Genomic DNA, 12929 nt, shown 5'->3' on the forward strand with positions numbered 1-12929 from the left:
TTTCTTCTCTCCCCCAAGCCTACATACTTTTATCCTACACTATAACCCATTTAGAGGTTTTTCCATCTGAATTTGACTTTGTTGTGTTTTTATAATCATTTTCTGACCAAGACTGCATCCTAAAATGCTAAGTACTTCTTAAAATCCTAAGCTTTGGCATTGCTAGAGCAAATATGGCACTGCCTGCTTGCCCTGCCCAGTTCAACATGGCAGAAGAGGTCCATTCATTGCCTCTGAGCCACACACACCATCCCAGTTCCAAGTATACAGCTGGTTTATGCCGAGCCCTTAAGTAGCTTGTTACAGACTGCTTACAAACACCATTTAAATGCTCAGCCCCCTAAAAGAGTCGGAGTTCATGCTAGCAGCCCTTCCCAGAAAGCGGCCATTTCAAAAAGTCATAGCTTTTTTTTCTGCTACAGCTGAAGCAGGAAAACTTCTCTTAAAGGAGCCATGCCTCTGTTTGTTTCTAACAAATAGTGCCCACCCAAGAAAATGCTGCTATCAAACCATGATTAATGCTGTTCTTTTGCCTCTAGGATTTCTTTTTAAGCTTTGTCAGGTTTTACATGGATTTAGTCAACAATGTTGGAGCACCAATTTGTTGTAAGGAGACACTTGTTGGTTCCCAGCTGCTCAGCCCCAAAATAACAACATAGAAACTGTATTAATTAAATCACTGCTTTGCTAGTTACTTAAGTGTATTGTTATCTAGATCTTACATCTAGAATTAACCCATCTCCATTAGTTTATATTTTACCGTGAGGCTTATGGCCTACTGGCAAGGTTCCAGCATGTCTATCTATGGTAGCAGCTCCATGGCTTCTATCCCACTTTTTCTTCTTTCTCCCAACTTCAGTTTAGTTTTCCCTGCCTGCCTCTATTTTATGTGAAGGCCCAACACAGTTTCTTTATTAACCAATGGTATTCATAACATACAGAGTGGAATCCCATGTTAGAATATTCTATTCCTTTAATCAAAGGAGAAAGAGTTAGTTGATATAAAAGATCTTAAGTCTTTTTACATATAAGTAAGTTCTCATGTAAAATTTGTGAGATAAATTCTCAAAGTCTCATATTCTAGTATAATTCCTAACAGCATTCTTTTGAGCATTTATGCACCATGGTTCTAAGCAGGGGTTATTTGCTTTGAAGATGAGAAGCATAACTGTTTGTTGGTAGCTTACAGATTTTCACTTTGTCTGTTTTCTCTGTTGCAGTTTATCATGCTGACATACCTCTTCATGCTGGCCTGGCTTGGAGTCACTGCTTTCACCTCACTGCCTGTGTACATGTATTTCAACCTGTGGACCATCTGCCGAAATACCACACTAGTGGAGGGAGCAAACCTGTGCTTGGACCTTCGTCAGTTTGGTAGGTAGATAGTGAGTCTCACAAAAGTAGGTTTGTACTTTGAGACTCGATTTTGTTATCTCAGAGATAAATTTATCTAACAATCCACTTTAGGGCATTCTGTAAATTTAAATAGATAGGAATTCAAGACTGAGGGGTAATTGTTATCATTATACATATACATTCATATTGGAATATTCTGTCAAAATGCATTTCCTGGAATTAGCAGGTCAAAACTGGTTTCTTTTTCCTAATCTTAGCAGTCATTTTCACGTTTGATCTGATATTGGTGTTCTAATTTCATTGACCCATGGTAAATATTGAGATAAATATCTAGTATGAAGATCACCAAGGATAACATATTACTTTGTCTTCTAAGGTAAGAAAAGAAAAGCTAGCATTAAAAATGATGAAGTTACAGGATGTTAGAGAAGAAAAAAGAGAAGGAACAGGAAAGAAACAAAACTCGACTTGGTTTTTTTTTTTTTGACTTATTAAAGACTGAATCCTAAAACTTTATGCATGTTTTAGACAAATGTCCTACCACATGCTATGCCCTAGGCCTTATTATTTCTTATTTAAGGCTTACTCCTCATGTAGAAATAATTATTATTCATACATATGTGGGATAATTATTTATGTTATATATTTGTTTATGTTTTAATGTTTTATAATATCATTTACATTTAGTGTGTTAGTACATGTAAAATAAATAATTTAAAAAGAAATTAAAATTTTCATGGAAAGCTGGAAAGAAGGGTCAGTCTGTAGTTGAGTACTAGCTGTTCTTCCAGTGAACCCAGGTTCAATTTCCTGCATACACATATTGACTAATAACTTCCTGTAAGTCTAGTTCCAGGAAATATGATGTCTTTCCTTACTTCTGTGTGCATTGCATACACATATTGCAAAGACATCCATGTAGTAAAAACAATTATACACATGAAAGAAAAGTACTTTTTAATGCACATCATAAATCTCTTATGTAATACCCTTTGTCAAAATGAAATTTTCCAACAAGATTTTTCTTTTGTGTAATTCATTTTCTATTTCTCAAATACCCAGGCTTCAAATGTTAAGAGTATTAGGATAATCATTTATATACCATTCTAAGTTTTTTGTATGTTTAAATGTTGAATTTCCACAAGTATATATAGTCGACAATGTTTTCATTTTTGTCCATAGACAGCAAAATTGACCCACAGCCATCCCTAACCCCAGTAACAAGGGATCTAATAACCTCTTCTGAACTCCAGGGGCACTATACATGTAGACAAAACACTCATGAACATAAAATGAGTAGAATGTTTTTAAAAAACTAATTCATTTTGTGAACACTCAAAGTAATATTCTCTACTGAAGATTCATAACACCTCAGCACAGTAGGAATGTTTTTCTGGAGAATATGTGATGGTTCTGTGGGGATAGTATAGACAGATTAAGAGGTTGCAGCCATAGGGTTCTGCTATGGTGTAAGTTCCAAAGCAATATCTCCATCCAGATAAAGTTATGATACTCTATGTATTATGATATAAATTTTGGGTCAGGAAGTGGTGCTCTGTATTTGGAGTTCTTGGTTAGAGGAGTATGGGCTACTGCTTTTACTGAGATTGCAGCCTAAGCATCAAAAGGCTTGGGAACACACATAAAGCAATGCCACCACAGTTGCATGAAAACATGGCTTTTTTCTGGCTCAAACTCAATGTCTTCACTTTATTTTCCCATTCCTTAAAGTGAAATTTGAACATATATAATTGCTCTTTCACAGCTAACAGAAAATAAACTGAATGCCTAATTTAATTGCATTCCTGGTGACCAAGCAATCATTTTTCAGTAGAAGTTCATCGTGATTCCATGAGACATAATTATATAACTACTATCCCTTATTAATCTGAGATTCAAAGTAATATTAGCCATTAAAGTTATTTTATTGTTAACCTGTTAATACTATTCCTTTTGTTTTTGTCTTTGTGTTTTCTTTTTTTTTTTATTGAGCTATTGAGCTATCCATTTTTCTCCACTCCCCTTCCTTCCTCTCTTCTCCCCTTTCCCATGACTCCCAATCTCACCATTTCCTCAGGAGATCTTTTCAATGTCTCCTTCCTAGGTAGATCCATGTATGTCTTTATTAGGGTACTCTATGTTGTCTAGGTTCTCTGGTGTTTTGGACTGTAGGCTGTTGTTTTTTTTTTCTTTGTGTCTAAAAGCAACTTATGAGTGAATACATATTATAGTTGTCTTTCTGGTTCTGGGTTAAATTTCTCAATAGGGTGTTTCCTAGCTCCATTCATTTGCCTGAGAATTTCAAGGTGTCAGTAAATTTTACCACTGAGTAGTACTCCATTGTGTAAATGTACCACATTTTCTTTATACATTATTCAGTTGAGGGGAATCTAGGTTTTTTTTTTCAGGTTCTGGCTATTGAAAATAATGTTACTATGAACATAGTTGAGCACATGTCCTTCTAATATGATTGAGCAACCTTTGGGTATACCAAAAGTGGTAAAGTTTGGTCTTGACATAGATTGTTTCCTAATTTTTAGAGAAGTTGCCAGACTCATTTTCAAAGAATCTGTACAAGTTTGCACTCCGACCAGCAATGAGGGGTGTTACCCTTACCCCACATCCTCTCCACATAAACTGTCATCAATGTTTTTGGTCTTGGCTATTATTACCAGTGTAAGATGGAAACTCAGAGTTGTTTTGATTTGCATTTCACTGATGGCTAAGGATGTTGAGCATTTCCTTGTCTTTCAGCCATTTGAGATTCCTCTGTTAAGAGTTCCCTGTTTAGTTCTGCAGCCAATTTTTATTGCATTATTTGTTATTTTGTTGCCAAGTTTCTTAAGTTCTTTGTATATTTTGCAGATCAATTCTTTTCCGATGTGGGGTTGGTAAAGATCTTTTCCCATTTTGTAGTTCCTTTGTCAAAAATCAGGTGATCATAAAGTGTGTGGATTGATATTTGGTCTTCAATTTGATTCCATTGGTCCTCCTTTCTGTTTTTATGCCAAAATCAAGCTGTTTTCATTACTATAGCTCTACAGTAGTGTTTGAAGTCAGGGATTGTGATGCCTCCAGAATTTCCTTTATTGTACAGGATTGTTTTGTCTATCCTGGGTGTGTGTGTGTGTGTGTGTGTGTGTGTGTGTGTGTGTGTGTGTGTGTGTGTGTGTGTGCGTGCTTGTTTTTGTTTTTCCACATGAAGTTGAGTATTGTTCTTTTGAGGTCTGTGAAGAATTGTGTTGGAATTTTGATAGGGATTGAACTGAATCTAATATGGACCCTGGAGATCAAACTCAAATTATTGTGCTTTCAAGGCAAGCACTTTATTATTAATGTCTTTTCCTATTTGCTTGCAGCAATATTCCAGACCTAAATTTCATAGATTCTGTGCTAAAGATGTGTGTTACAGTCTAGAAATATGTGTATTTGAAATTTCCTCTGGGTAGTTGGCATGTGAATCAACAGGTAAGTGTCAGCATGAGTGAAAAAGCAAGTTCTTTTAATTGCTGCTTGCTAATAGCACTGTGTGTGATATCATCATAAGAAGGGACTCTCTTCTGATCAATATGTCTATGAATTAACAAAAGCCTTGGTCAAGCTGAACAAATTTAATCTTGACTTAGTACAATCTGGGGGCATAATCACTCAAATAGTTGTGATGCTTCACATTAATTAACCAAAACAATGAACTAGCTACAATAAAATCTGAACAATCTAGGGGATAGATTTGCTTGAGTCCTCATGAAAAGTATTTTAAATTGCTGAGTTAATTTTATATCTCCTATTCATAAGCCTGGGTGCAGTAATGATAGAAATAAAATCTGAGAAATAACTGTTTTACAGTCAAAGATTTTCTCTTGAGGATCTTTAAAACATTTAATGTTAACCTGTAACTTTCTACATACTGTAGGGATTGTGACAATTGGAGAGGAAAAGAAAATTTGTACTGTCTCTGAGAATTTCATGAGGATGTGTGAATCTACTGAGGTGAGTATTTTAAAATTTTGTCAAAATTTTAGCATACAGTTTTTTACTTAAAGAATATATTCTAATTAAATATATTTATTTTTTCCTGTCTCAGTTTGTTTTACTTGTTACTGTTTTATAGGTTACTAAACAACAAATATAAAAACTATTTTGTATATTTAAATACAGTTATTATAAATGTTTGAGCTGTTATAGAAACTCATTTCAATAGAGGTTGAAAATTATAAAGACATATTGTAATATACATTACTTAATCCATATTGTAAAATCCATCATTTTCAATGACAGTCTCATCTTTATGGTGAATATTAGTAAAATAGTTCAGTTATAATGATTTAAGTGATTTGAAAGAGAAAGGACATTTTAAAGTTTCTATTGATAAAATGCATTACTTGTCAAGAGTTCCTACTTATTAATGATATGCTAAGTCATCTTTATATGATAGTGCCAGTCCCAATCTCTCTTCCCTATGTAACTGACTCACCTTGTTTTTTCACTGTGTGTGTGTGTGTGTGTGTGTGTGTGTGTGTGTGTGTGTGATGTTCTGTTTTGTTCTGTTTGGTTTTTGCTTTGTTTGTTTTGCAGCTGAATATGACCTTCCACTTGTTTATTGTGGCACTTGCTGGAGCTGGAGCAGCGGTTATTGCTATGGTAAGCCCCTCACAGCTTAATGATTGACTTAACAACTTGAATTGCAATGCTATTTGCTTGAATACTTAATTTGCTTCTCAGACATTTTCCTTATAAGATGTTATAATCAGTATAATAAAAAGGGAGTCTGGGGATATGGGTCAGTGGTTAAGAGCACTGGTTGCTAGAGCAACTGAGTTCAATTCCTAACACCCACATGGTAGCTTACAGCTCGGGATCTGACACCTTTTTATGGCCACCATAAGCACCAGTCATTCCTTGTGGTACACATACATGTAGAAAAGACACTCATACTCATAAAATAAAATTCAATCTGATTTTTAAAAAGAAGGAGAGTTTTTGAATACATGTTCTGATTTATTTAGGGGCTGGAACAATGTGAGACAGTGAGGTCAGTGTAAAGGTCAGAGGACAATTTGGGGAAATATTTTCTCTTTTTCTACCATGGGGATCACGGGATTTGAACTTGAGTCATCAGGCTTGACAGCAATCTCTTTTAGTCACTGAGCCATCTCACTAGACTTATAAATATTATTTTGAATAGAAAGAATGTAAAAAAAATTGCATAAAAATATTTTTGGGGGGACAGGACTTGTCTGTAGCTTTGGAGCCTATCTTGGAACTAACTCTTGTAGACCAGGCTGGCCTCAGACTCACAGAGATCCACCTGCCTCTGCCTCCCTAGTGCTGGGATTAAAGGCGTGTGCCACTACCTCCCTGCTAAATTCTTTTAAGATTGATTCTCTCTGGCTAGTATTATTCTAAGATCCTGGGCTACCATAAATGATTGTCAACAGTATTTATGACTTCTTCACTTTGGTAATAGTTCAGGTCATAGGAGGCAGGATTAACATAACTACCACTACTATTTCTGAAACTAAGAACATATATTTAAATTTTCCTCCATTTAAAGTACTTTAATAGTTTATGGACACAAGCCCATTCAATATTTGTAGCAAAAGTTTTTGATACAATCTTTTTCTGTATTTGCCATATAGCTATTATCTTTTCCACAAAATAGATGAGAAAATTAAGATGATTTATATTCTATTAAAATATTGATGACATCATCCATAATTTTAAGGCAGGGTTATAGGATTAATGTTAAAATCAGCAGTTTCTCTACTCAATTATTTTGTAACAACGCTAAGAAGGACCACATGCCAGAATCGTCCTGAGATAATCTTACCACCTGCAACCAGGGAAGGAAAGTAACAGCATGACATTAGGGTTAACACTCTTTCTCGCTTCAGAACTAAATGGTCCTGAATTTCTTTTCATTATTTTACTCATATATGTTTAATTTAATAAGTTACATGCAAGCAATAAAATAATATAAATAAAGTAATAGTTTAGTAACTTATGGATAATATTTTCTCACATAATGAAGAAGAAGGTTTTGAACACATAAAGTTATGTATTTTTTTGTCAGTTATTTTAAATAGGCCTTGATTTTGTTTCATGTAACTTATTTACTTTTAGAAGTTGCTAGAAACTCAATATATATTATTTCATTAATGGTTTTAGAAATCCTAAATTAAAGCTAATGAACATGTATATTATCTCATTTGCTTTTTGTGGTAAAAGGACAAATATACTTTCTATCACTCTGTGATTCTTCCAGGATACAAAATGCAATCATTAACCATATTCACCATGCCAGAGAACAGATCTGTTCTGCTTCCTCTCCAGTCATTTTTGTGTCTTTTGACATAAAATATCTCTCCCATATTCTCCATAAACCCTGGGCCATTCTACGTGCTACCACAAGTTAAACTTTTAGATTGAACACATTGCAATTTTTAAATCTTTGTGGTTGGTCCTGGATTGTGTCTAAATATAATCAAAGTGTTAGTTTAGTAACAGAATTTTCTTCTTTTATAAGACTTACTATCATTTTATGATGAATTACACTATCAAAATTTCACATAAATCTGAGAACTTGGAAGCTTATGTTGATCTACACACACTGACAATTCTTAAGCTTCTTAAGCTTTTATAACATAAGATCTATACCATCGCATGCAGGATTATTATTCACAGTCCCTTCTCTCAAGAGGCTTACAGCTTATGTTTGACAAAATGTAAAAATTCATAAAATAGAATATTCTAAAAATGACAAAACAAATTATGATTTTTTCTAAATTTTCTTGCCACAAAAATTAGGAACATGAGCTGTTGATATAGTTCAGTGATAGAGTACTTGCCTAGCGTGTGTAAGTCCTTGGGTTGATCATTAACATTACAATTAATTAATTAATATTTTGTTATAATATAAACACCTAATACACTATAATATTTAGTATTTAGAATAGTTTTTAAGTATATTTATACTTTTACTTTCTAATATCAGTTGGTCTCATGTCTTGTGATTTTAAATAATTTTTAATTGAAATAGAATTACATTACCTACCCCTATACTTTTCTCCCTCTACTCCCTTCCAGTTACCCTCTTTCAAACACCTCCCATGCCCCCTATCCTAGTTACTTTTCTATTGAAATGACAAAACGCCATGACCAAGGTAACTTATGAAAGAAGGCATTTAATTGGGGTTGGCTCACCCTTCCGGAAAGTTAGAGTCTATGACTACCATGGCAAGGAGTATAGCAGCAGGCATTGGGGCAGTAGCTAAGAGCTTAGGGTCTGATTCATAGACACACACAGAGAGTAACACCCATCCCTACCAAAGTGATAGCCTATTTTTCTTTGAAAATATTTGTGGTTGAGCAATAAGTTACTTAGTATTTTGTTTTCTAAATGTGTAATAAAAACATTTTCTATACTTTTAATCCTGAAGAAAGTACAACTTAGTTATTAACTCATCTACCAAAAGTTTTCATGTTGACACCTTTAATTTTGCACATAAAGACTGGAATCTAGAAACTTGTGAATGCTATGCAATCACTTGACCCCTAAACTAGGTGAGGGGTCTAAGTAAAGTTCACAAGCTGACTTTGAACTTTTATCCAGGTATTTATTAAAACTGTAATCTTCCGTCTGTAGCTCACTGAGTAGGTGTCAATATAGCCTATACCTCCAGGCTTAGCTTATGAGCTTCATTTTTTAACATAATGCTTTCCTATATAATACCTTTCTGGTTAAGGGGGAGACATATTAATTTAGAAGATCCATATGTTAAAATATGTTCTATCTTGTAGTAACTAAGGTCATATTAAGGCAATCTAGAATCAATGTAAGAAAAACTAGTTTGATAATTAACAACAAGTTCGTTTTAGAATTTCTGAGATCATTCTTCTTAGCACAATATAAATACAAAATATGAATTACATAAGGGAGTATTTCTACTTATATATTATACAGTATGTTTCACAGATATATGAATGAAAAGCATGCAATCTTAGGACTTGGGTAAATGATGATAGCATAGACAGGGAAACATTAAGGAGCATTTACAATCAGAGTTGGATTATTTCAAAATTGAAAAGGAGTAAGAGATATCTCGCTGAGTGAGAAAATACATTTTAGTCATAGTGTCCTTATCACACAAATGTTTATTTTTAAATTGTGACACTTTCCTGTATAGATACATAGTTTGGTTATTTATTTAATCGCAGCAGCAATATACTGATAGTGAACAGACCTCCAGTGTAAATGATATTATCTTCATCAGGTCCACTACCTTATGGTTCTGTCTGCCAACTGGGCCTATGTGAAAGATGCCTGCCGGATGCAGAAGTATGAAGACATCAAGTCGAAGGAGGAGCAAGAGCTTCATGACATTCATTCCACTCGCTCCAAAGAGCGGCTCAATGCATACACATAAATGAGTTTCTCTGTTCCTTACCATTCGAATGCATTGGTGTTTAATTAAGGGCCATCCAACCATCCAACCTGTGAAAAGCAAAATCGGAGTGCTTCTCATCAAAGAGATGTGAGGTGACTAATGAATCACCACAGCAGAACTCTTTGCTGTTTAGCATTCTGTCTCCTAATTTGTTAAATTGGAATAACCAAATCTCTTCTACAAGCTCCTATTCAGCCTTTTTTTTTTAAATTTCTCAAACTGATTTAATAGTTCTGTAAGATCAATGATATTAACATTGTCAAATGCAAATATTTGATTTTTAATCACCTCCCACATATCACACATAACTCTTTTTTGCATTGTTTCTTATGTTTTGAAAAGAAAATAGCTTTTTATACATTTTAGTTTTGATTTCGGGAACTAGTTTAACTACAGGTAACCTTCAAAGGGACCATTGTACATTATAAACAAGAGACAGAGATGGCATCATGATGACTCTTCTTGAAATATGGAAATCAAGTCTGGAGATCAGTGGCCACATGGCTATAGGCCCTGGTTAAGGTTTTCATCAATCTAAGGTGCAATTTCTAAATTTATAAGAGTAGGTTTTAAAAAAAAGTGCTTCTTATCTTTGTTAACATTGTATTTTTTTTTCCTTGATGTACTTAAAAGGTATTTCTCTGATTACAAATGTTTATGTTGTGAGCATGTAGAAACAGTGATGCTAATGCATGGCCAGTTGCCTTTCTAAGATTGTGACACCAGGCTTACCATTTAAAGTTTAGTGTAGAAACAATTATCATGGAAATAACTCCTGTGGACTGTTGGAGAATGATCTTTTTTTGTGATTTATGCAGTGGCTGGATTGGATCTTTTAATATGCTAATGTGGAAAATTAATTACCTTTATGAAGGTGATATATTAAACATAAGCACACTCTCCCCCTGAAGACCTGTTTTACCCACTTAAAACTTTTAATGGATTGCACCTCTGTAAGCTATTTCTTAAAATGTGTATGATATATTTGAAAAGACTTCCATTAATATAATAGCTTTGCTTGCAGCCTTCTAATCTATGTTGGTTTACCTGTAGTGTTTTCTAAAGGGTGGTCAGAGGCCACTATAGAATGTATTGTTTGGGAGTGTAGTGATATATTTGTGTCTTTATTTCAAGTAAGTCATTTTAACCGAATGTTCATTCATATTCATTTATAAGAAGTACCTATATCAAGTAAATTTGAAAAGAAAAACAATCAGTGTTACTGGACCAAATTCGGTGTTTATTTTAACCTTGACTCTCTTCTGATTCTTTCTAATGCTACAAGAATGCTGTAAAGTGTCATTTAAAATAATGATGTAGCCTGACAAGACATTTTGTCAGTGTATAAACCTAGGTAGTGTTGTGCACTGCTTTGACCATTGTGAAATCCTCCTTCCGTGTAAGTGCATTCACAATAAAATTTATTGAGTGAAACAATCTTTGTACAACTACTAGTCATGCATCATCAGTAATTTTACAAGTTCTTGTAGTAAGTAGGGGGTATTACTAGCGTTATCTGTGGCATGATTATGCATTCTATAATATTAATTTGGGGGTATTTTGCTTTTTAACACTTAGATTATCTTACTGGTTCAACAATTTTTTTTATCTGATATATGCAGTATTAAAGATATTCAGCAAAAGTATTAATGGGCTTCTTTAAATTCTGTATTATATAGTGTTTCAGTTCTGTGTCTACAGTTTGTGATGGTTTTTAAAACTGTCTCCTAAATTTGTGTAGCGATGTTGACATTTTGGCTCTCATTTCTGGTTTTAGGGTTTGTATTTTCACGGAGTGCTTTGTAGCAGGCATTACGAGTAATCTGTTTTGTACATAAACGTGCCGACAGCTGGATGGTGGCGATTTTGAAATGTAGAACAAAGTGCTTGCAAAATGTAATAAATACTCTTGTGTACTTTGTGTACTTATTTTTTGTTTCTGTGGTGTTTTTTTGTTTGTCTTGATTCCTCCTCTTGTGTGTGCAGTCCTTTCAAATGCAGAAGTTGCTATCTCAGGAAAAGTCTAATTTCAGTTGAGGGGAATCTGAAACTTCAACACAATAAAAGTTTTGTGTGTGAATGTCATCCACTGGGGGTAAGACTGACAAATGGCCAACAAATAAGATCTTTATAGCTATTTTGTGTTGAAAAATGTTGTTTGCCCATTTTCATGTTTGTTTTCTTGCCTGATTTCTATTCTTTGTGCTTTCCCTAGGGGCTTCACAGACTTAGAGACAAACAGAAAGAAAGATGAACGTAAGAAAAAAAAAAAAAAAAAAAAAAAAGGTTTCTTAATTCCCTTCCAACTATCAAGGTGAGAACAATGAAATGGAAAAAATGCATTTTCTAGAATTTTTGGTTTAAATGTACATTATTTTTCTCCTTATGGCCAAAGTCACATAGAAATTATATAAGAGTTAACAATTAATTTTATAAGATGTGGAAAATTGCATTCTTTGCTCTTGCATTGCTGCATTTTGCAAGAAGAAACTGCCAAGAACTTCCATGAAGAGCATGTGCAATATTTGAAAGCATATCTATACAAGTAGAAATCATTTTTAAGGTAATAGAAAAGTCATTCCTCCATAATCCTATTAAGTGATACTTATGATTTTATATCTTTCAGGGTTTATTGATTTTAGTATAGCAATAAGATAAATTGTTTTAATTTATCAATGTGAACAAAACTTTCATAATACAGTCTTTCCAATTTACTCCTGGGAAATCAGTTATAAGATTCCACAGGAATATTTGAAATTGTAGAATATTGGACCTTATATACATTATGTTTCACATTTGCATATGCATACCTATGATATTGGATACATGTCATATAAATGAAAAATTAGTAAAATAACAATGGAAAGGACAGCTGTAGCAATTTAATAATTAAGAAAATATAATCTCTGTATTTTGCCTCTTATCTCTGGCTCTGGTTCCCTCTCCCTTCTCTAGCAATTGCCATACTGTTGAAGCACATATACTTTGGATTCACTGGTATATGTATGTGTGTGTAAGTATATATATACGTATATATATATATATATGTGTGTGTGTGTGTGTGTATAAATGGGTAGTGTGTACACTGTGGATAATCTGGACAAATGGGTAGTAAGTACATACACT

The 12929-nt window shown here is 33.8% G+C and overlaps 1 protein-coding gene across 2 annotated transcripts in view; it reads left to right on the forward strand.

Moving 5' to 3' along the window:
• Gpm6a (glycoprotein M6A) overlaps positions 1-11728 on the forward strand; it is a 234602-nt gene extending 222874 nt beyond the window's left edge. For both annotated transcript variants that reach the window (XM_005362612.3, XM_005362611.3), the window contains exons 4-7: positions 1221-1374; positions 5270-5346; positions 5932-5997; positions 9630-11728. In XM_005362612.3, the coding sequence (XP_005362669.1) occupies positions 1221-1374; positions 5270-5346; positions 5932-5997; positions 9630-9782 (450 nt within the window). In that variant the 3' untranslated portion in view covers positions 9783-11728. The remainder of the gene's footprint in view (positions 1-1220; positions 1375-5269; positions 5347-5931; positions 5998-9629) is intronic.
• The last annotated feature ends 1201 nt before the right edge of the window (positions 11729-12929 follow it).

The sequence above is a fragment of the Microtus ochrogaster genome, linkage group LG7_11, assembly GCF_000317375.1.
Source record: "Microtus ochrogaster isolate Prairie Vole_2 linkage group LG7_11, MicOch1.0, whole genome shotgun sequence".
Classification (NCBI taxonomy): domain Eukaryota; kingdom Metazoa; phylum Chordata; class Mammalia; order Rodentia; family Cricetidae; genus Microtus; species Microtus ochrogaster.